Source organism: Hyla sarda, chromosome 6, assembly GCF_029499605.1.
Source record: "Hyla sarda isolate aHylSar1 chromosome 6, aHylSar1.hap1, whole genome shotgun sequence".
NCBI lineage: Eukaryota > Metazoa > Chordata > Amphibia > Anura > Hylidae > Hyla > Hyla sarda.
The window spans coordinates 29,886,487-29,914,438 of NC_079194.1; the positions used below are offsets into that span (position 1 = coordinate 29,886,487).

The following is a 27,952-nucleotide window of genomic DNA, read 5'->3' on the forward strand; positions in this document are numbered from 1 at the left end:
AAATATGGCATCAGAATAAATCCCTGGATCAACATGCTGTCCCTATAGATCTAAGATCCAAAACCTGTAATATTATTACTCTCTAAAAATGCATCCAGACCACTTTTGAACTCTTTTACAGAGTTCACCATGACCACCTCCTCAGGTAAAGAATTCCACAGTCTCACTACTCTTACAGTAAAAAATCCCCATCTGTGCTGGTGTAGAAACCTTCTTTCCTCAAGACGTAGAGGATGCCCCCTTGTTATAGATACAGTCCGGGGTATAAATAGATCATGGGAGAGATCTCTGTACTGTCCCCTGATATATTTATACATAGTTATTAAGCCACCACGCCTTCTTTTTTCACCCCTAAGCCTTCTTTTTTCTCAACTAAATAACCCTCATTCTGATAATCTTTCTGGGTACTGTAGTCCTCCCATTCCCCGTATTACCCTGGTTGCCCGTCTTTGAACCCTCTCCAGCTCCACTATATCTTTCTTGTACACTGGTGCCCAGTACTGTACACAGTATTCTATGTGTGGTCTGACTAGTGATTTGTACAGCAGTAGAATTATGTCCTTGTCGTGGGCATCTATGCCCCTATTGATGCACCCCAGGATTTTATTTGCCTTGGCAGCAGCTGCCCGACACTGGTCACTACAGCTAAATTTACTGTTAACTAAGACTCCCAAGTCCTTTTCCACATCAGTCGTCCCAAGTGTGCTCCCATTTAATACATAATCCCAGCCCGGATTTTTCCTCCCCATGTGCATTACCTTACATTTATCTGTGTTGAACCTCATCTGCCACATTTTACAGCCCAAATCTCCAACATATCCAGATCCATTTGTAACAGTGCTTGGTCCTCTATTGTGTTAACCCCTTTGCAGAGTTTAGTATCATCTGCAAAGATTGCTACTTTACTATTCAACCCCTCTACAAGGTCATTAATGAATATATTAAATAGGACAGGACCCAAGACGGACCCCTGTGGTACCCCACTAGTAACAGTCACCCAATCAGAATAAGTACCATTAATAACCACCCTCTGTTTCCTATCACTGAGCCAGTTACTTACCCACTTACACACATTTTCCCCCAGCCTAATGCTTCTCATTTTATGTACCAATCTTTTATGTAGCACCGTCTCAAATGCTTTGGAAAAATCAAGATATAGAACATCCATTGATTCCCCCTCGTCCAGTCTGGAGCTCACCTCCTCATAAAAGCTGATCAGGTTAGTTTGACAGGACCGATCCCTCATAAATCCATGCTGATATGTGGGAATACATTTATTTTTATCAAGATATTCCAAAATAGCATTTCTTAGAAAACCCTCAAGCATGGTGAGAGAGGTCTTCTTAAAGAGGTACTCCACTGTCTTAGCATTCGGAACATTTTGTTCTGTGTGCGGACTGTGGGGGTTGGGACGTCACCCCACGCCCCTTCCCATAGACTTACATTGAGTGGCCACGGCTTGATGTCACTAGGGGCATGGCCGTGACATCACGACCCTCACAGCCCGCACCCAGCGTTTGGAACTAAATGTTCTGAATGCTGGGACAGTGAAGTACCCCATTAAAGAGTTCCAGATACTCCATTATATACCTTAAATGTAGGGAGAGGTTATAGACTCTTCAGGACTTCTTTACATCTCTAGAAACTACCTGAGGGATGGTCCATCATAAAAAGCCAAGGATTGGGAAGTCTTCCACAATCCAGCCAGGCCTCACTTGAGATGCCCCCATGGTGACAGGACAATGGCTACCCATGACTATGCAATAGACCAGAGGGGAGATTTATCAAAACCTGTGGAGAGAAAGAGTTGTGCAGTTGCCCATAGCAACCAATCAGATCGCTTCTTTCATTATTGAAAAGGCCTCTTTAAAAATGAAAGAAGCAATCTGATTGGTTGCTATGGGCAACTCAGCAACTTTTCCTCAGGACAGGTTTTGATAAATCTCCCCGTTGTTCAAGTGAAGAAAGATCTCACATGACACAAATGGCTTCTCATTTGACAATAATCCAAATTTGAACATGTGGTTGGCAACATGTCAATAATTTGGTAAACAGATCTTTTGTCTAATCTCTAGATTGAGATTGAAAAGATTAGTATACAGTGGTCCCTCAACATACGATGGTAATCCGTTCCAAATGGACCATCGTTTGTTGAAACCATCGTATGTTGAGGGATCCGTGCAATGTAAAGTATAGGACAGAGGTCTACAACCTGCGGACCTCCAGATGTTGCAAAACTACAACTCCCAACATGCCCGGACAGCCAACGGCTGTCCGGGCATGCTGGGAGTTGTAGTTTTGCAACATCTGGAGGCCCGCAGGTTGAAGACCACTGGTATTGGAGGTTGTACTCATGTGTCACCGCCGCTCCGGACCGTCACCGCTCGTCACCGCTGCCCTGGATGTCGCCGTCCCTCGCTGTCGCCGCATCCCCGAGGTGTCCCCAATGCCCCGGCAAGGCCTCTGCTTCCCCGGCATCCTCGCTCACCGTCGCTGCCATCATGTCGCTACGCACGCCGCTCCTATTGGATGACGGGACGGCGTGCACAGCGACGTGATGACGACGATGGAGAGCGCCGATGATGCAGGGGATCCCGAAAAGGACGTGCCGGAGCCCCAAGGACAGGTAAGTGATCGTCAGCGGACCACACGGGGCACCGTAAACGGCTATCCGGCGGCAGCTGAAGCAGTCTGCGCTGCCGGATAGCCGTTTATGCGATGGCCCCGACATACAAAAGCATTGTATGTTGATGCTGCCTCTGAGAGTGATCGTATGTTGAAATGATCGTATGTCGGGGCCATCGTAGGTCGGGGGGTCACTATACAGTTAATGTTTTCTTTCTTCTGCAGAGAACAAGATGTAATCTATGTATATTTTTGCATTCATATAATGCATACAGCATAGTCTATTTTTTTTTTATCTTTCACCGTCTCATTGATTTAAGTGACTTTCCAACAAAATAGGGAGCTTCTGAGCATTCCCTCCACATTAGTGTATAGTAGATCATATATATATATATATATATATATATATATATATATATATATCCTGTACTGTGTGTTTAAGAGTTCTTACCTTAGTCATGTGTAGCGTCAGGTTAGAAGTGGGGTTGGGGGGGTGTTTTATTTGATACTTCCAAATACACAGCCACGCCCCCTTGTGATGTTGCGTCTTGCCCCCTCTATTCATGTCTATGGAAGGGGGCGTGTTTGCTGAAACGCCCCCTCTCATAGACATGAATGAAGGGGGCTTGGTATGACGTCACGAGGGGCATGATGGTGACATCATGACCACTGCCGCAGGAACCTGGTGTATGTTTAGAACGCCGGGTGCTGCGGGAGGTCGCGGAGTCCCAGCAGCGGGATTCCCGTAATCAGACATCTTATTCCCTATCCTTTGCATAGGGGATAAGATGTCTAGCAGCGGAGTATCTCTTTAACATAATGCTTTTGTGGTGTCCCAGTACCGTACGTTGTACCGTACCTTGTGTGTCCCCAAAGTCAGAGTTCCTGCGTACCGGTAGGATCCTCCTAGAGGGATAACCCCTTGTCCCTTCTTCCTTCTTTAATTTTCTGTGTTTGATGTATGTAATTTGTATAATTTGTATAGTACTTCCAGGACCTTAGGTCACATGACTGCTAAGCCTACTGTTAGGTAAAGCTTAAGGACCTTCCAGGTCACGTGAGTGGGTTACATGATGTACCACAATGCTTTGTGAAAGGACTAACAGTTGGTGGGAACCAATAAGCTATGAGTCTGCCCCTTGCCATATAAGCTCGCTGTTACCCAATCATCGCTCTCTTTCCCTTGGGATATGACAGCGAGCAGAGCTCTGTGCAAAGCAACAAGACAAATCTAGGCCTGAAGCCTGCTAACTTCAGCCGAGTACTAAACCGTGAGTTCAACTAAACTCAATCCTAAATTTACGTGACTACTGAACCTAAAACCAAACCCTAAATTCAGTAGAACAGCGTAAAGCAAAACTCAGAGCTTATTCCCTATAAGGTCCCAACCAGCTTAAGTCCGGTCCTCTGTAAAGACTGTTACTACTGTTAACCTGCATAAACGTTACAGTAAAGTTATTTCCAGTTTACTAAACCTCCGGTTGTGGACAATCCTTTATTCCTCCCTATCGTTCCTGGGATGGGTGGCGGTGGGATATATATATATATATATATATATATATATAGAGGAAGAACCCGCACCCTGGCATCACGAAGGTTAAGGGTTAATCCAACACCCTTTCATCACTGCACAGCTACACCCTACCTACCCTACATCCCCACAAGCTCACCACACTTTATTATATATACAGGGGTCAAGTACTGGGAAAAAGTGGAGGAACACATCCAAGATTTCCACTCAAGGGCTCATCCTGCAGGATTCCTGCTAATGGGAGCATTGTTCCTCCTCTGGAAAAAGTGCAGTCCCACACGTTCCTGCAGGACTTGAGCCATATATATACACAGTATATATATATATATATATATATATATATATATATATATATATATATGTGTGTGTGTGTGTGGTGTCCCAGTACGGGATATGGTCCTACATTCCCATCAGATTGAGCCTCTATATGTCCCTTGGGCTCCCCTGCAGTGTCTCCTCCTGTGTATATAAGTTTTCACATGGAAGAGTAGAGGACCTGTACTGTTAGACTGTACCACCTGTCAAACCTCAGTAAAAGCTACCGTTACCCTTAACCTGGCCTTGAACTCTTTATTTCCCCTGCCTGACCTTGAACTGGCATTACTACCTTCGGGTGGTTGTATAGGAAAACCATGCCCTGGCGTCACGAACATGAAGGGGTAATACCAACTACCCCTGGGCAACACCATCTGCCCCTTACACCTCACATCCCGTGGCTCCCCAATATATATAATTGTGTTATAATTATCTACTTATTAATATTTATTACTTATAACCAATAAATCTGAATATTTCGATAATACCTGCGTATTATTTTATTATGTTGCAAAACTACCTTCCTAGCGTATAGACATCAAAAGAACGGCTCAGATGGAAAAGTCTTCTTAGATGTAAACTGCATTGGTTGTATTATTCACCAAGTCATTATTTTTAGAATTTTTGTTGACCTTAGGCCATAGGTCATTAATGGTGTTATGACCCACCTGCTTAATGGGTTTACCTGACGTGTGTTACCTGTCAAATAAAAAATCCTGGAAAGCTTCTTTATGGTATTAGATTTTTACAAATTCATGAACTTTAATGGCCTATTCACACGTACAGTATTCCGTGCAGGATTTTATGCTGCAGATTCCAATGTAAACTAAATGACTGAATACAGCATCAAATCCTGCACATCAAATCTGTGCAGAATACTGTAGGTGTGAATAGACCATAAAGGGGTACTCCACCCATAGACATCTTATCTCCTATCCAAAGGATAGGGGATAAGATGTCAGATCGCCGGGGTCCCGCCGCTGGGGACTCCCGCAATATAGCAAGCAGCACCCACCTGTAACTGCTTCCGGAAGCGCTGGAGATTCTCTAGCTAATTCCTCCCGACCACGAGGATGGAAGATCGTGACATCACGACTCTGCCCTGTGTGACGTCACGTCCCGCCCCCTCAATGCAAGTCTATGGGAGGGGGCGTGACGGCAGTCACGCCCCCTCCCATAGACTTGCATTGAGGGGGCGGGGTGGGGAGGGTTGTGACGTCACATGGGGCGGAGTCGTGACATCACAATCTTCCGTCCCCGTGGTCGGGAGGAATTAGCTAGAGAGTCTCCAGCGCTTCCGGAAGCAGTTACAGGTGGGTGCTGCTTGCTATATTGCGGGGGTCCCCAGCGGCGGGACCCTGGCGATCTGACATCTTATCCCCTATCCTTTGGATAGGGGATAAGATGCCTAGGGGCAGAGTACCCCTTTAAGGGGTATTCCACTCATAGACATCTTATCCCCTATCCAAAGGATAGGGGATAAGATGTCTGATCGCGGAAGGCCCGCCGCTGGGACCCCCTGCCATCTCCGTGCAGCACTGGGCATTCTCTACCAGGCTACTGCTCCAGTCTCGGAAACCTCTGTGTTTCCGGGACTGGAGACGTGACAACATGCTACGCCCTCCTCCATTCATGACTATGGGAGGGGGCGTGACTGGAGCAGCAGCCCAGCAGAGAATGCCGGGTGCTGCACGGAGATCCCAGGGGGTCCCAGCAGCGGGTCCCCACGATCAGACACCTTATCCCCTATCCTTTGGAAAGGCGATAAGATGTCTATGGCCGGAATACCCCTTTAATGCACAGATAGATATCTAGAAAAATCAATTTACTCTTTTTAAGTAGAAATGACATTAAAATAAATAACAAAATAAAAAGTATTGAGTATTTTGCATAAGCGGAGCCACCATGTAAATCCCATAGCTTACGTTATCTGTCTCCATCTGTGCTCACACACCCAGCCATTGCCACATGTGCCGTCTTCATTGATAGTCACTGCTTTAGTGGACCCATCACTGTGGCTTGGTGGTCCAACCCAGTCATTTATATCCTGCAATTACAAGTTATGAAGAATTAATTTAAAGACACTGTAGCTTTATCAAAACCTGTCCAAAGGAAAAGTTGCCCATAGTAACCAATCAGATCGCTTCTTTCATTTTGCAGAGGCCTTGTTAAAAATGAAAGAATCGATCTGATAGGCTTTTCCTCTGGACAGGTTTTGATAAATCTCTGCCACTGATTGCATTATGTTGTATACTTTAACTTTTTTGCTTTTTATTTTAATGTATATACAGATTGTAACTTCCTTTAAAGGGGTACTCTGGTGGAAAACTTTTTTTTTTAAATCAACTGGTGCTAGAAAGTTACATGTACATCTCTGTCCATTTTAGGAACTGTCCAGAGCAGCATATGTTTGCTATGGGGATTTTCTCCTGCTCTGGACAGTTCTTAAAATGGACAGAGATGTCAGCAGGGAGCACTGTGCTCGTGATTCAGCAGAGAGCTCTGTGTTCCAAAAAGAAAAGAATTTCCTTTGTAGAATTCAATAGCTAGTAAGTACTAGAAGGATTAAGATTTTCTCATAGACATACGGTAATTTACAAATCTGTTTAACTTTCTGGCACTAGATGATTAAAAAAAAAAAAAAAAAAGAAAGTTTTCCACCGGAGTACCCCTTTAACTTTTCTCTAAGGGGACTAAAAGTGTGGGAAAAAAAATAAAGTTGAATACGGTTTTGCCGTATATTTTATGGTGAAATGAATGATGCCATTATAAAGTACATTTGGTGGCGCAAAAAAAAAAAAGCCCTCATATGGGTCTGTATGTGCAAAATTGAAAGCGTTGTGATTTTTAGAAGGTGATGAGGAAAAAAAACAAAAGTGCAAGAATGGAAAAACCCTGTGTCCTTAAGGGGTTAATATCTTCATGTTTATCGAGGAGACTGCAGCCCTAATAGGGGACACGGTGGACCCTTGTAATATCCTATGGCAACATGGATTTTTTTTCCCCCTATGTTGTAGAACAGACGTCTCAAACTGTGGCCCTCCAGATGTTGCAAAACTTCAACTCCAAGCATGCCCGGACAGCCGTAGGCTGGGGGACTAATTGACATCATAGCAGGAATTGTGGGCAACTGGGATAGGTGAGAATTTTTTTTTTCTTTAATTGCTCTCCCAGAAAAATATAAAACATTTGATATACCAAAATAACCCTGTAATAAAAATGCATACTTTCTTTACTTTTAGAGCTTTCAGAATCATGTTGTGATACACTTATACCCAGGGTGTGGCAATGGTATACTTGAAGGGGTACTCCAGTGGAAAACTTCTTTTTTTTTTTTTTTTTCTAATCAACTAGTGACAGCAAGTTTAACAGATTTGTAAATTACTTCTATTAAAAAATCTTAACCCTTCCAGTACTTATCAGCTGCTGTATGCTCCACAGGAAGTTCTTTTCTTTTTGAATTTCTGTCTGGCCACAGTGCTCTCTGCTGACACCTCTGTCCATGTCTGGAACTGTCCAGAGCAGGAGAGGTTTGCTATGGGGATTTGCTCCTACTCTGAACAGTTCCTGACATGGACAGAGGTGTCAGCAGAGAGCACTGTGGTCAGACAGAAAAGAAATTCAAAAATAAAATAACTTCCTGTGGAGAAAACAGCAGCTAAGTACTGGAAGGATTAAGATTTTAATATATTTAACTTACTGTCACCAGTTGATTAGAAGAAGAAAAAAAAAAATAAAGAATTCTCCATTATGACCCCAACCCAGTCCTCAAGACCCATCAATATTCAGCTTTTTTTTTTTTTTTTTTTTTTCAGTTACTCCATTGGAAAACAAATTCTGGACTCTTGGTGGGTCTTGAGGGCTGCGTTAGGGGTCTTAAAACGGAATTGATACTTAAGAAAAGAATAGAAAAGAGAGAAATAGTTGCATTAGTTGCTGGTAAAATTTGCATCTTACTTTTCCATCTACAAAGTGCCTAGGCCAGCTATAACTTGACATGATGCGGGTAAATCCATAAGGATGGGCCAACATGAAGCCCACTGCCATCTTGTACAAGCTGCAATAGATTAATAATGTCAAGGTTATTGAAGAAGACTTGAGTAACTCTTCTGAAGTCTTGAGAAAGATGTCTGTCCTTACCGTGAGTCAAAGAAGGTGAGGATAGAAGCTCCACCGGCTCCATGACCTCTTTGGTTATCGTGATTGTCAATAAAAACTGTGGCCCTGTCAGTCGGCATTAATCCCCAGCCTTCTCCCCAATTTCTGGAAGAGAAACCATTGGTAAGTACATTATCAAGGCTGAAGAAAAGGTATCATCACTAATACTCCCTTTTGAACTTACTTTAGATTTGCCATCTTTTCATTGTCCCACTTCCGAAATACCATTCCAAGTTTGGCCCCGTATTTAAATTCTGTTATCCGTCCAACGTCATAATACTCCTGGACTGACAATGCTTCTCCACCGAGATCAATCACCTAATAGAATCCAATAGTGTTAGTTACAGTCCAGTCTACAAACACGATATACTGCACACTTTTTTAATTGCTCTGCATAAGGCAACTTCTTATTTATTTATTTATTAATTTACTTAAAAGGGGTACTCCACCCCTAGACATCTTATCCCCTAGATGTCTGATTGCGGAGGTCCCGCTGCTGGGGACCCCCGCAATGTTGCATGCGGCACCCACCTGTTTCTTGACCGGAAGCACTGGAGGGTCTGGGTCGCGACCACGGGAACGGAAGTCCGTGATGTCAGGACTCCGCCCCCGTGTGACGTCACGCCCCGTCCCCTCAATGCAAGTCTATGGGAGGGGGCGTGACGGCAGTCACGCCCCCTCCCATAGACTTGCATTGAAGGGACGGGGCGTGGCATCACACTGACATCACAGACTTCCGTTCCCGTGGTCCAGACCCTCCAGCACTTCCGGACAAGAAACAGGTGGGTGCCAAATGCAAAATTGCGGGGGTCCCCAGCGATCAGACATCTTATCCCCTATCCTTTGGATAGGGGATAAGATGTCTAGGATGGGAGTACCCCTTTAAGGACACAGGCAATTTTATTTTTGCATTTTCGTTTTTTCCTCCTCGCCTTCTAAAAATTATCTCTTTTGTATTTCCTTTCACAGACCCATATGAGGGCTTGTTTTTTGCGCGACCAATTGTTCTTGCAATGATCTTTCATTTTACCATAAAATGTATGGTAAACCCCAAAAATTATTATTTGTGTAACGATATTGAAAAGAAAACTTTGTTTTTACGCTGTACACTTTTACCATAAAATTTACATATTTTCTTTCTTCTTTGGGTCAATATGATTAAAATGATACCCATTGTTACATGCTTTTCTATTATTTAACTGCTATAAAAAATATATTTTTAACTAAATAAGTATGTTTAAAATCACTATATTATGACCACCTATTACTTTTTTATTTTTATGAGGGCTCATGTTTTGCGCTGTCATCTGTAGTTTTTATTGGTTCCACTTTTGCTTATATGTAAAAATTTTTATCGTTTTTTATATATTTTTTTTGGAATAAAATGCTACTTTTTTTTACGCTTATGCCATTTACCGTATAGGATAAATAACAATACATTTTGATAATTCGGACATTTACGCATGCAGCGATACAAAATATGCTTATTATAAGTTTTTTTATGCCTTTTTGGATAAAATTGGGAAAAGGGGCGATCAAAATTTTTATTTACAATTTCTTTTTTACACTTTTTATGTCCCCATAGGGGACTATATTCAGCAATTATTAGATTGCGTATACTGAGCAGTGCTATGCATAGGCATGGCACTGATCAGTATTATTGGCGATCTACTTCTCTGGTCTGCTCGATGTGAGACCAGAGAAGAAGACCCCAGGATGACAGTCGCAGCAGGTAAGGGGGACCTCCGGTCGCCATGTTGGACGATCAGATCCCCACGGTCGTGGCGGACGATCCAATCATCCATTCAAACGTCCGCACTGCTGCAGATGACGTGATCTGTATTGATCACAGCATCTGAGGGATTAATGGTGGACATCAGCGCAATCGCTGATTTCCGGGTCCCAGGCTGCTGATAGACTGGACCTGCCGGGCATGATGCGAGCACCCCTCCAGTGCTCGCATCATGTACAAGACGTAAATGTACATCCTGGTGCGTTAAGTACCAGGGCACCAGGATGTACATTTACGTCCTGTGTCGTTAAGGGGTTAACAGGGTTTTCTGGGACATTTTGATTGATGGGTGTTTCTTCAGGATATCCTCAGGTTTGGTGCCTGCTGCTGCTAAACATGACCTTATGATCTACAGGGCCTATAGACTACCTAGACTGAAGTTGTTGCCTAGTACTATGCCTGGGGATGTCATCGTCACATCCACTTCATGTTAAAGAACGTATTCTTCACGGATTCTAAAAAATACCAAAGTATGGAATTGCTAATTTTTGATCACTTCATATACCAGAAAAAATTTGTTAAAACCATTCAAGAAGTCCCATCTAAACAAAAATAGTACTGATTAAAAACTACAGATCACTGAGCAAAAAATGAGCCCTCATAAGCTAGATAAGTTAATCATTTGGAGGCCTCAAGGAAGTTGCCGATAGGTGGTCAACCCCATTTGTTAGAGATGTCAGGAGGAGACACAGACGATTTTCCATATCTGGTGATCTCACTGAGATATTAGGCTAATCTTTTGGTCCCCTGTCTTAGCTTTATCATCCCTACATATGGAACCCTTTCCAGTTCTGGACAGACCCCTAGTGACCCATGTTTCAATTGTGGTAAGGTCTAATATTGCTAAATTATGGAAGTGTACTTCTTTACCCATATGGGGGGAAATTTATAATTCAATCCAGTTCAACTGTGACATGGAAGGGTTATAGCTGAAAAACCAGGTACCATTCCTAAACACAGCTCAGTGTGGAATAAGGGGGATAGTTTTTACCAAGCTATAATGGGCTCATTTCTATTTTAGTTGTCTCTTATATATTTACCATGCATTCCTCCTTTTTATAGGATAATTTGAGATTAGTATTGTATTGTGCTTCTAATGTTAAGTACGGTAAGGAAAACAGAGGTGCCAGGCATTATACCCCACCGATCAGGTATTGGGGGCCTATCCAGAAGAAACCTCTTTAAACCATTCTAGCACTTTTGGGATTAACGGGGTATTCCAGGAAAAATATATATATTATATATATATATATATATATATATATATATATATTAACTGGCTCCAGAAAGTTAAACAGATTTGAAAATTACTTCTATTAAAAAATCTTAATTTTCCAATAATTATCAGCTGCTGAAGTTGAGTTGTTCTTTTCTGTCTGGCAACAGTGCTCTCTGCTGACATCTCTGCTTGTCTCGGGAACTGCACAGAGTAAAAGAGGTTTGCTATGGGGATTTGCTTCTACTCTGGACAGTTCCCAGGTGTCATCAGAGAGCACTTAGACAGAAAAGAACAACTCAACTTCAGCAGCTCATAAGTACGTAAAGGATTAAGATTTTTTAATAGAAGTAATTTAAAAATCTGTTTAACTTTCTGGAGACAGTTTATTCACACAAACGTGAAGGTGGCGACGTTTCGGCTAGCTCACCTAGCCATTATCAAGCAATACAATGTGCAAACTGGTGGGTATATATACACGGACTGGTGGGTATTCTTACACGGACTCTGATGCTAACAGAATACTTAGCCACCTAGGAGGTGATGCATCGATTCTCCATTCGCCATCAACTATAGACCTACAACGGAGGTATGAGACGGAGACCAAGTGGTTTCTATCTCTAAATCTCCACTTAACCACCTTGGCTGAATATTTTAAGAATAATCGGATACCTCGAGGGATGAGGGCTCAACCACATGACAACTCTTTTGCACAGGATACAGAGTACTGCAACAGATATGAGCAAATATCAAATAAGTATTCATTTGATCTTATATTACTTCAAATCGAGTTCCTACAGAGGGATGTTACTGCCGCTGGGATAAAGGTGACGGAATTGGAACAACTTTTAAAAGATAACGTACCAGCAGAGGACTATGAAAAAATCACATCTAAACAAAGTATTTTTTTACAAAAATTGCGCCAGGAACAAGAGGGCGTAAATCGTCAAAAATGGACTAGAGATGCACATGATTATACATCAGGAAAAGTGTACATGTGGAATACTTCCGCCAATTCCAAACAGAACAGGAAAACCAGAGACAACCAGAGCGAACAGAGCATGCAGGATAACCTTAAGAACCCCAGAATCAACGTCAAGGAGCCACGTACTAATTTTTTAGGATCGCCTTAGCCCCTCGACGCAAACCCACCAGACGAGGGGGCAGAAAACATAGACGAGCCACCCTGCCCCAGGGGATTACGCTCCAACAAGGACAAGACCAGCCAACAGAAGCTAACATTCAAGAAACAGACACAAAGACAATAGTGGTAAATATATCTTCATATCCATTAAATCCTGTACAGTCTAAATTGTTAAGCAAGGGACTGAATTTTTGCCTAAACATGGGTGTCAATTGGTTTCAACTCGAACTTGATCTACTCCAGTTCATTAGGAAGCTGAAGCTTAAAGTTTGGTTTTCTAATAGGACTGGAGATAAGAGGGATGACATTGCTGATTCTAATGTGCCAGATAGAATTGATTGCTTTACGTTAGCTAATAGCGGTATTAAAACTACTAACGATTTTCAACCTAATGTAGTTACACCTATCATAGACACATTTTCTACACTTGTTAAAAAAGACATAGAGAAGGTCAAGACTACCATGACCTCCTTATCTCACCCTAACATGACACAAGAGGAGATCAGGGCTCTAAACGGATTGATCCATGACCACAACCTGGTGGTGAAACCTGCTGACAAAGGAGGGGCGGTTGTGGTCATGGATCGATCCAAATATATCAAGGAGGTCATGCGACAGCTTGGAGATACAGAGACTTACTGTGAACTTTCATGTGACGCCAAGTGGGAAATACAAACACATATTAAAAAGGTACTGACAGAGGCAAGAGAACAAGGACTTATCGATGAAGCCATATATAATTATTTGATTATTCCGCATCCGGTTACACCTATGCTTTATGTATTACCTAAGATCCATAAAACATATCTCCATATTCCTCGATAGTGTCCTTAGACCTTACGCCTCTGCAGCCAAATCATATATCAGGGACACAGGTGATTTTCTGAATAAATTGAATGAGGTACAGGTCCCGGAGGGGGCCATTCTGGCCTCATTCGATGTTGTCAGCCTGTGAACCTCCATACCACATGATGGGGGTGTACAGGCTGTGGCGGCCACTATCTCCAGTGATTTTTCACTGGAGAGAAGGACCTTTCTCACGAAACTTCTAGAGATAGTGTTAACAAAGAATCATTTCATGTTTAATCATGTACACTATGTACAACGCTTGGGCACGGCCATGGGGACCAATGTGGCGCCAACCTACGCCAACATCTATATGGCACACATTGAGGAAAGCATCGTCTATGGATGCCACCACTTCAGCCATGTGCTGAGGTGGTGGCGCTACATAGACGATATTTTCTTAATATGGACCGGGACAGCTACAGAACTGCACGCATTTCATGACTTCTTGAATAATATGATTGAGAGCATAAAATTTACCCTGACTTTTTCCTCTACTACGGTTAATTTTCTGGACACTAATGTGACTATTACAGGACATTACATACCGATATTTTTGTAAAACCAACTGACTGCAACTCAACATTAAGGTTTGACAGCAATCACCCTAGAAACATGATCCGCTCCCTTCCAACTAGTCAGATGACGAGAGCCAAACGCATCATTAGTGACGATCAACATATAAATCGGGCACTTGACACGATGACACAAAACTTCATTAGGAGAGGTTACCCAGAGTACTTGGTAAGGGATTGCAGGACTAAGGTAACGAGCATGAGGAGACATGAGTTACTCAAGGACCGAAAACCTAGGTCAGGAGATAGAGTGGCTTTTGTCTCCACATACTCGGAAGCATCACAAAGAATAACGAATATATTGAGGAAGCATTGGCATATTCTAAGGGATGGGCATGACTGCATCTCTGAGTTTGAGAACCCACCCCTGATGTCATATAGAAGGGGGTGCAATCTTAAGGACAAGCTTGTCAAGAGTGACATAGCTCTGGTGAAATCTCAACAAACCAATTTTTCTGGGGCCAGTAAAGGCTCTTTCCCGTGCCGATCTTGCATCAACTGCTCATATATGCAGAAAGGCAATGAGTTTGTACATCTCGAAAGGGGAAAGATATATAAATTGAAATATTATGTGACATGCACAATGGATCATGTGATATATGTTCTCTGGTGCCCCTGTCATCTTTTGTATGTAGGGGAAACTACTTTGGATGCAAAAACGAGGATTAATCAACATAAATACACAATACGCAAAGGACGTACAGACTTACCAGTACCTAAACATTTCCTTGAAGCAGGACACTCCGAGAAGGAACTAAGGTTTATGCTGATAGACCACATCCCCAGACCCAAGAGGGGAGGTAATAGAATTGCTATTCTTAAAAAAAAAGAGAGCTTTGGTGGATATATGAACTTAAATCGTTAAAGCCAAATGGGCTGAATGTGGATTTCAAAATCACCCATGATATATGCAATGCATGAATCCTGTTACATCGATTCTGTTTTATGATGAAATTCTTCTTTGTGTAAACATGATTTTAATATCTTTTTATTCGTTTGTCGTAGGCTGGAGGACACGGGCAACACCGGTAACGGAAATAGCGACAGACATGTAACCAAGAATTTTTCTCTGGAAGGGGATGGACGGCTGCAAGTACATGCTAATCTATATTTGTGCCACATTATAATAAGAAATATGTTCACTTCTCCTGGATCCTGTTCTGTGCCACTTGTTGCCTAGGGCAACCGCCAACGCTGGTGGGACCAGAGGCAGACAGGGAAAGGTTAACAGGGCGGACAGCGAGACTCGCAGCAACCCCGTTTTGACCTATGGGCTAGAAGAACAGGTGGAGACTGCCGTGATCTGTTTCCCTACATAAAGATGGCTGCGGTGGAACCAATAGCTTCAAGGCGCCTGCGCAGGCAGAAGCTTACACGCAACCTAGCAACAACCAGCGGATATTTTAGCAGTGACGTCATCTCCGCCTCCAGAACGAACGCTGACAGGATCGGCTTCCCATTGCCATAACACATGGCCTTTGTTTACATGCTGTCTCCTGGATCGTTCCGGTGAGTGCCCGTGCCCCCGCCCAGACAATCAAGAATGCGCACCTGCACATGGACACATGCACTTGTTTTTTATAATGTACAGTGTTTTTATATAGTTTTTAACTATTGGACACTTTAGCGTCCCGATATGGGAGGCCTTATTGATACACTTATTGCACTTTGATCATTGTTTACTATGTTTGATGTACTGTTTTGAATGCATTTTGTAATATGACGTCACTAATTGATTGGCCCTGCGCGGCCATATATACCCACCAGTTTGCACATTGTATTGCTTGATAATGGCTAGGTGAGCTAGCCGAAACGTCGCCACCTTCACGTTTGTGTGAATAAAGACCCCCTTTTTTTGCAACATATGGGAGTGCGGTTGCCGTTCGTTTTATATATATATATATAATATATATATATATATATATAAAAGCCAAAAAAGTATTGCAGCACTACTTAGCCTCAGTGTGTGGGTGCCAGCGTCCAAAAAACTTCTTGACCAAAAGTCCTCAGTTTAAATAGGATCCAACAATAATGCAGCACTCCAAAGAACGGTGAAAAAAAAATTTTCACCGTTCTTTGGAGTGCTGCGTTATTGTTGGATCCTATATATATATATATATATATATATATATATATATATATATATATATGTTTATTTTTTTCTGGATAACCCCTTTAACTGTATAAGCTAAGAAGCGAAAACAGGATTAATAAATGTAACTTAGCTGGCAATAAACTTAAAGGGGTACTCTGCCCCTGGACATCTTATCCCCTATGCGAAGGATAGGGGATAAGATGTCTGACCGCGGGTGGTCCAGCCGCTGGGACCCCCGGCAATCTCCGGACCGGCACCTCGGAGTTCTGACATTTTTTTTTCTCAAAATGCTGGGTTTGGATGGCCGTGGTCATAATGTCACAACGTGCCCCTCCATTCATGTCTATGGGAGGGGGCGTTACGGCTGTGATCCCTCATCACGCCCCTTCCCATAGACCTAAATATAGGGGGCTTGGTGTGACGTCACAGCTGCCCGGGTACTGGCCTGGGATCTCTGGGGTTCCAGCGGCCAGATCCCCCGCAAACAGACATGTTATCCCCTATCCTTAGGATAGGGGATAAGATGTCTGGGTCGGAGTACCCCTTTAACCCCTTAAGGACGCAGGACGTAAATGTACGTCCTGGTGAGGTGGTACTTAACGCACCAGGACGTACATTTACGTCCTAAGCATAACCGCGGGCATCGGAGCGATGCCCGTGTCATGCGCGGCTGATCCCGGCTGCTGATCGCAGCCAGGGACCCGCCGACAATGGCTGACGCCCGCGATCTCGCGGGCGTCCTCCATTAACCCCTCAGGTGCCGAGATCAATACAGATCCCGGCATCTGCGGCAGTTCGCGATTAAAATGAACGATCGGATCGCCCGCAGCGCTGCTGCGGGGATCCGATCATTCATAACGCCGCACGGAGGTCCCCTCACCTCCCTCCGTCCGGCTCCCGGCGTCTCCTGCTCTGGTCTGTGATCGAGCAGACCAGAGCAGAAGATGACCGATAACACTGATCTGTTCTATGTCCTATACATAGAACAGATCAGTATTAGCAATCATGGTATTGCTATGAATAGTCCCCTATGGGGACTATTCAAGTGTAAAAATAAATGTAAAAAAATGTAAAAGTAAAAGTAAAAAAAAAGTGAAAAATCCCCTCCCCCAATAAAAAAGTAAAATGTCCGTTTTTTCCTATTTTACCCCCAAAAAGCGTAAAAAACATTTTTTATAGACATATTTGGTATCGCCGCGTGCGTAAATGTCCGAACTATTAAAATAAAATGTTAATGATCCCGTACGGTGAACGGCGTGAACGAAAAAAAATTTAAAAAGTCCAAAATTCCTACTTTTTAATACATTTTATTAAAAAAAAAATTATAAAAAATTTATTAAAAGTTTTTTATATGCAAATGTGGTATCAAAAAAAAGTACAGATCATGGCGCAAAAAATGAGCCCCCATACCGCCGCTTATACGGAAAAATAAAAAAGTTATAGGTCATCAAAATAAAGGGATTATAAACGTACTAATTTGGTTAAAAAGTTTGTGATTTTTTTTAAGCGCAACAATAATATAAAAGTATATAATAATGGGTATCATTTTAATCGTATTGACCCTCAGAATAAAGAACACATGTCATTTTTACCAGAAATTGTACGGCGTGAAAACAAAACCTTCCAAAATTAGCAAAATTGCGTTTTTCGTTTTAATTTCCCCACAAAAATAGTGTTTTTTGGTTGCGCCATACATTTTATGATATAATGAGTGAGTCATTACAAAGGACAACTGGTCGCGCAAAAAACAAGCCCTCATACTAGTCTGTGGATGAAAATATAAAAGAGTTATGATTTTTAGAAGGCGAGGAGGAAAAAATGAAAACGTAAAAATTTAATTGTCTGAGTCCTTAAGGCCAAAATGGGCTGAGTCCTTAAGGGGTTAAGACATATGAGAGCTGAACACTGTGTAGATGACAGTGAATCCTCCGTACATATTCTAGGCTTTGCCAAGCATGTGTATGTTCGAAATGAGTAGAGGGGAGTAAGCCAATACTCTTCCTCCCCTTCAAAAAAATTGGCATGTAGAGCCCGCTTTACTTTCAATATTTATAGAACAAAGCCGAGAGTACAAGAGATTTGTGGGACACCTAACACCATAAGCAGCAGATAAGCAAAATGTGTCTTTACTGGTAATCTGCCAGGCTGGATATTAAAGATTTTTACTCTAGATCCAAAACTATTAAGTAAACCCATCTAGATGGAAACAGTATGACTGTCTTTAGATCAGGGCTAGTCATGCATCTTATCTTCCAGGACCTCCCTGGGAAACTTGGCCTTCACCAGTGGCGACATATGTAAAAAGGAGTACGTGCAAGGTGTTGGCAATAAAGCCACCATACAGTGACAATGGTAACTTAACTTCTCCGCCCTCTCTTATCTTCAGCTACAGGAATAAAGTAAACTTGTAAGCACCTGTTCCTATCTGTATAGGAAAGTGTTTTCTGATAGGGGACTATCTACAATTAATTCAGGAAGCTTAGAAGGAACATCACGTCTCATGAAGAACTAGGGGTGTCTCACAGCTTCAGCACTTTTTTTGAAAGAATTTTGCTACCATACACATCTGGTCCACAGTGGTCCACTTTTCTTCTTTAGGATAAGGAATCATACTACCAAATATATCACCTTACATTAATGGGGTACTCCACCCCTAGACATCTTATCCCCTATCCAAAGGATAGGGGATAAGATGTCTGATCTCGAGGGTCCCGCCGCTAGGGACCCCCACGATCTTGTCTGGTGCAGCGCCGGAGGCTTGTCACATCACGATCACGCCCCTCAATGTAAGTCTATGGGAGGGGGCGTGACGGCCATCACGCCCCCTCCCATAGACTTGCATTGAGGGAGCGTGGGCATGACATCACAAGTGGGCCTTGACCGTGACATCACAATCCTCTGCCCGCATCGCCAGTCATCCGGCATGGAGCGAAGTTCGCTCCATGCACCGGATGCACGGAGCGAACTTTGCTCCATGCCGGATGACTGGCGATGCAGGCAGAGGCTTGTGATGTCACGGCCCACTCGTGATGTCATGCCCACGCTCCCTCAATGCAAGGCTATGGGAGGGGACGTGATGGCCGTCACGCCCCCTCCCATAGACTTACATTGAGGGGCGTGATCATGATGTGACAAGCCTCCGGCGCTGCACCAGACACTCTAAACAAACGCAGAGTGCAGCAGGGAGATTGCGGGGCTCCCCAGCAGCGGGACCCCCCGCGATCAGACATCTTATCCTTTGGATAGGGGAAAAGATGTCTAGGGGTGAATTACCCCTTTAAGACTAAATATCGACTGATGTTAATAGCATATTGTCTTTGAGTCCTTCCACCTCCCACAATCAATAACATTTTAACAACTTTGGTTACAAGAATATTTTTTTGTTTCTTTTACCTCTTGGAAAATAAAAGGACGAGACCCATTAGGGAACCACTGAGTGTTCAGGTTGTTGAGTCTGGTGACAATGGCTTGAATGTCCCCCGGCCACATGTGTTTAGAGGCATCAAGTCTAAATCCGGCCACCCCGATATCAATGAGCTTGTTCAAGTACTCCGAAATCTTCTCGCGGACATAGTCTTTTTCTAAAGCCAAATCCAGTAGACCCTCAAGACGACAGTCTCTGACCTGTGTAGGGCAAGAAAGAGGAACAATAAGAATTAAGCCATGGAATATCGTAAATTTTTTATTTATTTTTTTTTGTCTAAAGAAAGTTAAGGATTTATGGTCCTAGTTTTTTCAATAATATACCTGTTCTGCATCTTCATAGTTGTCAATATCTCCATCATCGGTTTTACATTTATATTCATTAAAGTCTTTATAGGAATACGGCACGCCAGGGAAGCTCTTCTTATATGTATCGTAGGAGCTGCCGCATGTGGAAGAACTCCCTTTTCCAATTTCGGAGCTACACATGTGGTTAATGACGGAATCTGCATAAATATTAACCTGTAACATATCAAGAAAAGAGATTATCAACTTAGAAATGGAGGAACACTAAATAATATAATGGGGGAGATTTATCAAAACCAGTGTAGAGGAAAAGTTGCCGAGTTGCCCATAACAACCAATCAGATCGCTACTTTCATTTTTCACAGGCCTCTTCTCTCCCAATGTCTATTATGATGATTATATAATGATTAGGGTCCCCGTTTTGATGCAGTTTTTAGATACAGTGTTAAAAAGCCATGGCCAGGAGTGGATCGTAAAGTAAGGGAAAGTATAGAGGAAATAATAATCTACTGCTTGTTTTGGATTCAAAATATCATTAATGGGGTACTCCGACAGCTGTCACGCCCCCTCCCATAGGCTTGCATTGAGGGGGCAGAGCGTGACGTCACATGGGGCGGAGCCTTGACGTCACAATGCTCCAGCCCCCTGATCGGCAGTAATCAGACGATGAGCGAACACGCCCCGGGGACTGATTTTAATGGGGTTCAGCGTGCAAGATCACGGGGGTCCCCAGCGGCGGGACCACCGTGATCAGGCATCTTATCCCCTATAAGATGTCTAAGCGCCGGAGTACCCCTTTAAAAATAATCAAAATTGGATGTTTGAGTCAAAATGAACCTATTCTGGTATATTATGCACTCTCCCATAGACTTGCATTGAGGGAGCGGGGAGCGACATCTTACGGGGTGGGGGTTTGTCATCATGACGTCACGATACTCCGGCCCCGTGGTCGTCACGCTACACACTCGGAGCCTCCAGCGCTGCGGAGAGCTCACAAAGGGGGGTGCGCAATGACAGATTGCCGGGGTCCTGAGCGGTTGGACCCCCGTGATCATACATCTCATCCCCTATCATACAGCATATCATTCATCATTTAAACACAGAAACAGTCTATGTATCTGATTATAACCATGTTTCAAAATCAGAGAAAATCCTTCACTGGAAATATTGCAACATATGGAGAGCTGCCAGAAATCCTCGTGCTGAACTCAAAGCACCGGCCGTCTACCAACATTGTACGTGATCGCTTTTTAATTAAATATGTTAAATGTTATTCCTGCACATCCTCACCTCATGTGTCCATAAGATACTACTAATCTTTTCAGTTCTCATCTCTGGTTATCTAGATCCCCTACTGTGAAACTGGGTGTATTATTTGTTATCACCGGATCCAGGCGGCTGGCGATCGTATGATTGTATCTTCCATGATGCAACAGTCCCTGAACCTTGTCGTATATATTGTAGACTAATTCTGATGCTGATATGATAGAGACATTTAAATACATAAAGGGAATCAACACGATAAAGGAGGAGAGGAGATTTACAAGAAGAAAAACTACCACAAGAGGACATAGTTTTATATTAGAGGGGCAAAGGTTTCTGCAGTAATATCAGGAAGTATTACTTTACTGAGAGAGTAGTGGATGCATGGAATAGCCTTCCTGCAGAAGTGGTCGCTGCAAATACAGTGAAGGAGTTTAAACATGCATGGGATAAGCATAAGGCTATCCTTCATATAAGATAGAGATACGTATAAGGCTATCCTTCATATAAGATAGAGATAGGTATAAGGCTATCCTTCATATAAGATAGAGAGAGGTATAAGGCTATCCTTCATATAAGATAGGGATAAGCATAAGGGTATCCTTCATATAAGATAGGGATAGGTATAAGGCTATCCATATAAGATAGGGATAGGTATAAGGCTATCCTTCATATAAGATAGGGATAGGTATAAGGCTATCCTTCATATAAGATAAGGATAAGCATAAGGGTATCCTTCATATAAGATAGGGATAGGTATAAGGCTATCCATATAAGATAGGGATAGGTATAAGGCTATCCATATAAGATAGGGATAGGCATAAGGCTATCCTTCATATAAGATAGGGATAGGTATAAGGCTATCATTCATATAAGATAGAGAGCGGTATAAGGCTATCCTTCATATAAGATAGAGATAGACATAAGGCTATCCTTCATATAAGATAAGGATAAGCATAAGGGTATCCTTCATATAAGATAGGGATAGGTATAAGGCTATCATTCATATAAGATAGAGAGCGGTATAAGGCTATCCTTCATATAAGATAGAGATAGACATAAGGCTATCCTCAGGACCGGACTGGGACCAAAAATAGGCCCGGGCATTTTAGATTAAGCAGCCCATTTTGATTGTGGGAGTGGCTATGTGGAGGTGGAGCCAGAAATGGGAGGGGCCAAATGTTAATCACAACTGGGTACGTAACAGAAAATGTATACTATGTAAACATTAGGCTAGAGTAAAGCAGTTTAGGTGTATTTCAGTATGAATAATGCATTCACAAAAATGCACAAAGCTTGTGTCTGTATTTTTTACATTATTGTGCTTAATGTCTATGGGAAAGTAGTGTCTGTGCACATAGTATGTAAAAAAAAAAGGGCATATTTTCTATAACTGTGTAAAAAAGTGGCGGATGTCATAAACATGCCATAAACTTATATAGAGCACATTAATGTTAAAAATACAGACTCAATCTTTCTGCAATGAAATAATGTATACTGAGACCAATATTACCAGTATACAAGGAGGAATATTATCACCATATATATTACCATCATATTGTTTCTGACCAAATCCTGTATACTGGGACCAATATTACCAATAATACCAGTATACAAGGAGCAATATGACCATACATATTACTATCATACTGTTGCTGACCAAATCCTGTATACTGGGACCAATATTACCAATAATACCAGTATACAAGGAGCAATATGACCATACATATTACTATCATACTGTTACTGACCAAATCCTGTATACTGGGACCAATATTACCAATAATACCAGTATACAAGGAGCAATATGACCATACATATGATATATTACCATCATACTGTTACTGACCAAATCCTGTATACTGGGACCAATATTACCAATAATGCCAGTATACAAGGAGCAATATGACCATACATATGATATATTACTATCATACTGTTACTGATCAAATCCTGTTTACTGAGACCAATATTAGCAATAAGAGTATACATGGATGATAATGACCATACATATTGCCATCATATTGTTACTGAACAAATCCTGTATACTGAGACCAATATTAGCAATAATAGGAGTATACAATGAGGAATACGCTTCTAATAGTGGTACCTCCAATACTGTGCTCGCTGCAGGCTCTCTCACCTATCCTGTTACATCAGTGGCAGCTCTGGCAGGCAGTGGTTAGCAGGCACATTGTAACAGCACAGCGGACCCACAGGGTAGCATATGTACACAGTGACCTCACCAGCAGAATAGTGAGTACAGCTCTGGAGTATAGCACAGAATATAATTCAGGATCAGTACAGGATAAGTAATGTAATTTATGTACACAGTGACCTCACCAGCAGAATAGTGAGTACAGCTCTGGAGTATAATAAAGGATATAATCAGGATCAGTACAGGATAAGTAATGTAATGTATGTACACAGTGACCTCACCAGAAGAATAGTGAGTACAGCTCTGGAGTATAGCACAGAATATAATTCAGGATCAGTACAGGATAAGTAATGTAATGTATGTACACAGTGACCTCACCAGCAGAATAGTGAGTACAGCTCTGGAGTATAATACAGGATATAACTCAGGATCAGTACAGGATAAGTAATGTAATGTATGTACACAGTGACCTCGCCAGCAGAATAGTGAGTACAGCTCTGGAGTATAATACAGGATATAACTCAGAATCAGTATAGAATAAGTAATGTAATGTATATACACAGTGGCCCCACCAGCAGAATAGTGAGTGCAGCTCTGGAGAATAATACAGAATATAACTCAGGATTAGTATAGGATAAGTAATGTAATGTATGTACACAGTGACCTCACCAGCAGAATAGTGAGTACAGCTCTGGAGTATAATACAGGATATAACTCAGGATCAGTACAGTATAAGTAATGTAATGTATGTACACAGTGACCTCACCAGCAAAATAGTGAGTACAGCTCCGGAGTATAATACACGATATAACTCAGGATCAGTACAGGATAAGTAATGTAATGTATGTACACAGTGACTCCACCAGCAGAATAGTGAGTACAGCTCTGGAGTATAATACAGGATATAACTCAGGATCAGTACAGGATAAGTAATGTAATGTATGTACACAGTGACCTCACCAGCAGAATAGTGAGTACAGCTCTGGACCGAGATTCCCCTCAGTGCCTCAGTGCAACCACCTTATTACATCCCTGAGCAACATTATTAGATAATTGCTTAATTAAAATCCCACCAAATCTTAATGATAGTAAAATGCAGTGTTTCCCTGCCAATGTGCCTCCAGTTGTTGCAAAACTACAACTCGCAGCAGTTATTGGCTTTCCAGGCATGCTGGGAGTTGTGGTTTTGCAACAGTTAGAGGCACCCTGGTTGAGAAACACTGGTATAATAAAAATAGGGATTTACCTTAAAAACAGGGGGTTACTTTAAAGGACATCTGCAGCGAAATGTAACTTATCCCCTCTCCACAGGATAGGGGATAAGTGTTTGATCGCGGGGGGTCTGACTGTTGGGACACCAGTGATCTCCTGTACGGGGCCGCGGCTCTCCTGTGCAGGGGGCGTGCCGGCCGCAGCATGACGTTGCGGCCGACACGCCCCCTCCATACATCTCTATGGGAGAGGCAGGGAGGCAGCATTCACCCCCATAGAACTGTATGGGGACGGGGAGGGGACGGGGCGTAACCGTCAACCTCTAAGGTTGGCGCTACGCACATTAGCGCTCACAATGAGCACTAATTCCGGCGCCCTGTTAGGGAGATCTCGGGGGTCCCAGCGGTCGGACCCCCCGCAATCAAACACAAATCCCCCATCTTGTGGATAGGGGATAAGTTACATTTTGCTGCAGATGTCCTTTAAAAGCATTACTTGCTAGCTCAGGGAGCTGAACGGGACCACCACACCAAAATCCGATCAGCTGCACAAACCGGCAGAAGGTGCCTATCTATAGCATAGTTTTGATCAGTATATGCAATTAAAAGATTCCATATAATGGACTCCTATGGGGACTAAGTACTAAATAATAGTGAATAAAATGTAAATAAATGTGAATAAGCCCCTTTTCTAATAGTTTGAACCACCCTTCTTTTCCCATTTTTAAAAATAAAAAAAGTAAACAAAAATAAATATAAACATATATGGTTGCCATATGTAGAAAATGTGCGAACCATTAAAAACTTAAATAAACTGCGCGGTCAATGGCATATACCTCATATACCAGATATAAATAAACTAAAAGTGATCAGAAAGTCCTATCAAAACAAAAAAAAAATCCATAAAAATAAATAGGGGTCAGAAGAGAATGATTTTCAGCATTATTATTTTCGTACAAAAAGTCGATATTTTAGTAGTAAGTAGTAGTAACAAAATAAATAAATAAAAACTATATAAAGTGGGGATCATTGCAATCATATGGACCTACAGAATCAATAAAAATTATCAGTTTTACCAGAATTAACACTGTATAGACAGAGAAACACACTCTGTACAGTGGCTTTTTTATTTTATTTTTTATTTAGCCCCCACCAATTTTTTTCCTTCATTTGCTCTACATTTTATGGTTAAATCAGTGGGGGTGTTATTACAAAGTACAATGGGTGGCACAAAAAATAAAACCCTGATATGGGTCTAAATCCGTACATTGCTCATTTGCTTTCTAAGCGCAGGGTCATACAGGACGCATCACTGTAGTTGCAGTGCGAGCACCCAGCTGTGCCCGGGTAGCTCTGTGTGTCTGCTCATAGTGGCGGATTTCCTGCTGTAGAAATCCACCACTACAAGAGGAGACACAGAGCTACCTGGGCACAGCTGGGTGCTCGCACTGCAGTCACTGCCGGCAGCAGGTCCATCCGCAACATGAAATAAGCTGCGGATGCGCCCTGTGTGACCCTGCACTTAACCCCTTAACGACACAGGACATATATTTACGTCCTGCGCCGGCTCCCGCGATACGAAGCGGGAGCGCGCTGCAACCCCGCATCATATCGTGTTGGTCCCAGAGCCCATCAACGGCCGGGACCCGCGCCTAATACTGCACATCGCTGATCGCGGCGATGTGTGGTATTAACCCTTTAGTAGCGGCGGTCAAAGCTGACTGCCGTGTCTAAAGCAAAAGTAAAACTATCCCAGCTGCTCAGTCGGGCTGTTCGGGACCACCGCAGTGAAATCGCGGCGTCCCGAACAGCAAGCAGGACACCAGGAGGGCTCTTACCTTCCTCCACGGTGTCCGATCGCCGAATGACTGCTCCGTTCCTGAGATCTAGGCAGGAGCAGTCAACCGCCGATAACACTGATCGCTGCCATGGTAACCCATGGCAGTGATCTGTGTATAGGATCTGTGTATGCAGTGCTATAGCCCTCTGTATAAAAAAAAAGTGAATTAATATGTATTAACCCTTTCCTGAGCAAAAGTTCAAAACACGCCCCTTTTCCCATAAAAAAAAATTAAACATGTAAATAAAAATAAATATAAACATATGTGGTATCGGCACATGTGTAAATGTCCGAACTATAAAACTATATCATTAAAATAACCGCAAGGTCAATGGCGTACGTGCAAAAAAATTCCAAAGTCCAAAATAGCGTATTTTTGGTCACTTTTCAAACCATAAAAAAATTAATAAAAAGTGATCAAAAAATCCGATCAAAACAAAAGTGGTAATGATAAAAACTTCAGACCACGGCACAAAAAATGAGCCCTCATACCGCCCCGTCCCCATAAAAATAAAAAGTTATAGGGGTAAGAAAATGACAATTTTAAACATATAAATTTTACTGCATCTAGTTAGGATTTTTTTCAGAAGTACAACAAAATCTAAAGTATACAAGTAGGGGATCATTATAACCGTATGGACCTACAGAATAATGATAAGGTGTCATTTTTACCAAAAAATTTACTACGTAAAATGGAAGCCCCCAAAAGTGTCAAAATAATGTTTTTTATTCAATTTTGTTGCACATTGATTTTTTGGCATATCTGAGCTATTATAGACAGATATGCCATTCAGGAGCCCAGAAAGGCTAAGTGACAATTCCTCATCTAGCTTTCCCATGCTCCTGAATGGCATGTGTGCTTATAATAGCTCAACTATTACAGATAGATTTACCTATAACTTTTGGTCAAATCTGTCTATAATAGCTGAGCTTTTATAAGCAGACATGCAATTTAAAAAAGCTATGGAAAAGCTATGTGAGGATTTGTCACCTAGCTTTTCTGGGCTCCTGAATAGCATATCTGCTTATCATATCTCAGCTATTATAGACAGATTTGCTATATGCTATAGGTAAATCTGTAAAATAGCTGGGATATGTTCAGCATGAGGAGGCTGACTTAGGGTGGGTTCACACTACGTTTTGTCCCATACGGGAGCGCATACGGCAGGGGGGAGCTAAAACCTTGCGCTCCCGTATGCCTTCGTATGCGCTCCCGTATGTCATTCATTTCAATGAGCCGGCCGGAGTGAAACGTTCGGTCCGGTCGGCTCATTTTTGCGCCGTATGCGCTTTTACAACCGGACCTAAAACTGTGGTCAACCACGGTTTGAGGTCCAGTTGTAAAAGCGCATACGGCGCAAAAATGAGCCGACCGGACCGAACGTTTCACTCCGGCCGGCTCATTGAAATGAATGACACACGGGAGCGCATACGAAGGCATAAGGGAGTGCGAG

The 27,952-nt window shown here is 42.5% G+C and overlaps 2 protein-coding genes across 7 annotated transcripts in view; one reads left to right on the plus strand and one right to left on the minus strand.

The window, feature by feature from the left end:
* Positions 1–27,952, minus strand: part of LOC130275440 (pancreatic alpha-amylase-like) — a 40,201-nt gene that overhangs the window by 7,825 nt on the left and 4,424 nt on the right. The window contains exons 3-8 of the mRNA XM_056523422.1: positions 20,045–20,242; positions 19,691–19,921; positions 8,814–8,947; positions 8,612–8,734; positions 8,429–8,528; positions 6,397–6,518 (exon numbers count right to left, since the gene is read on the minus strand). Of these exons, the coding sequence (XP_056379397.1) occupies positions 6,397–6,518; positions 8,429–8,528; positions 8,612–8,734; positions 8,814–8,947; positions 19,691–19,921; positions 20,045–20,242 (908 nt within the window). The remainder of the gene's footprint in view (positions 1–6,396; positions 6,519–8,428; positions 8,529–8,611; positions 8,735–8,813; positions 8,948–19,690; positions 19,922–20,044; positions 20,243–27,952) is intronic.
* The window catches only part of LOC130275439 (pancreatic alpha-amylase-like), an 88,852-nt gene that overhangs the window by 7,752 nt on the left and 53,148 nt on the right, over positions 1–27,952 (plus strand). The window contains exon 2 of one of the 6 annotated variants that reach the window (XM_056523415.1): positions 7,489–7,610. The gene's annotated coding sequence lies outside the window, so the exon portion shown is untranslated. Of the gene's footprint in view, positions 1–1,168; positions 1,220–1,974; positions 2,048–3,815; positions 3,897–7,488; positions 7,611–15,207; positions 15,712–20,393; positions 20,504–27,952 lie in introns of those variants that run through there. The other 5 variants (XM_056523418.1, XM_056523421.1, XM_056523419.1 and 2 more) reach the window with 5 other exon arrangements.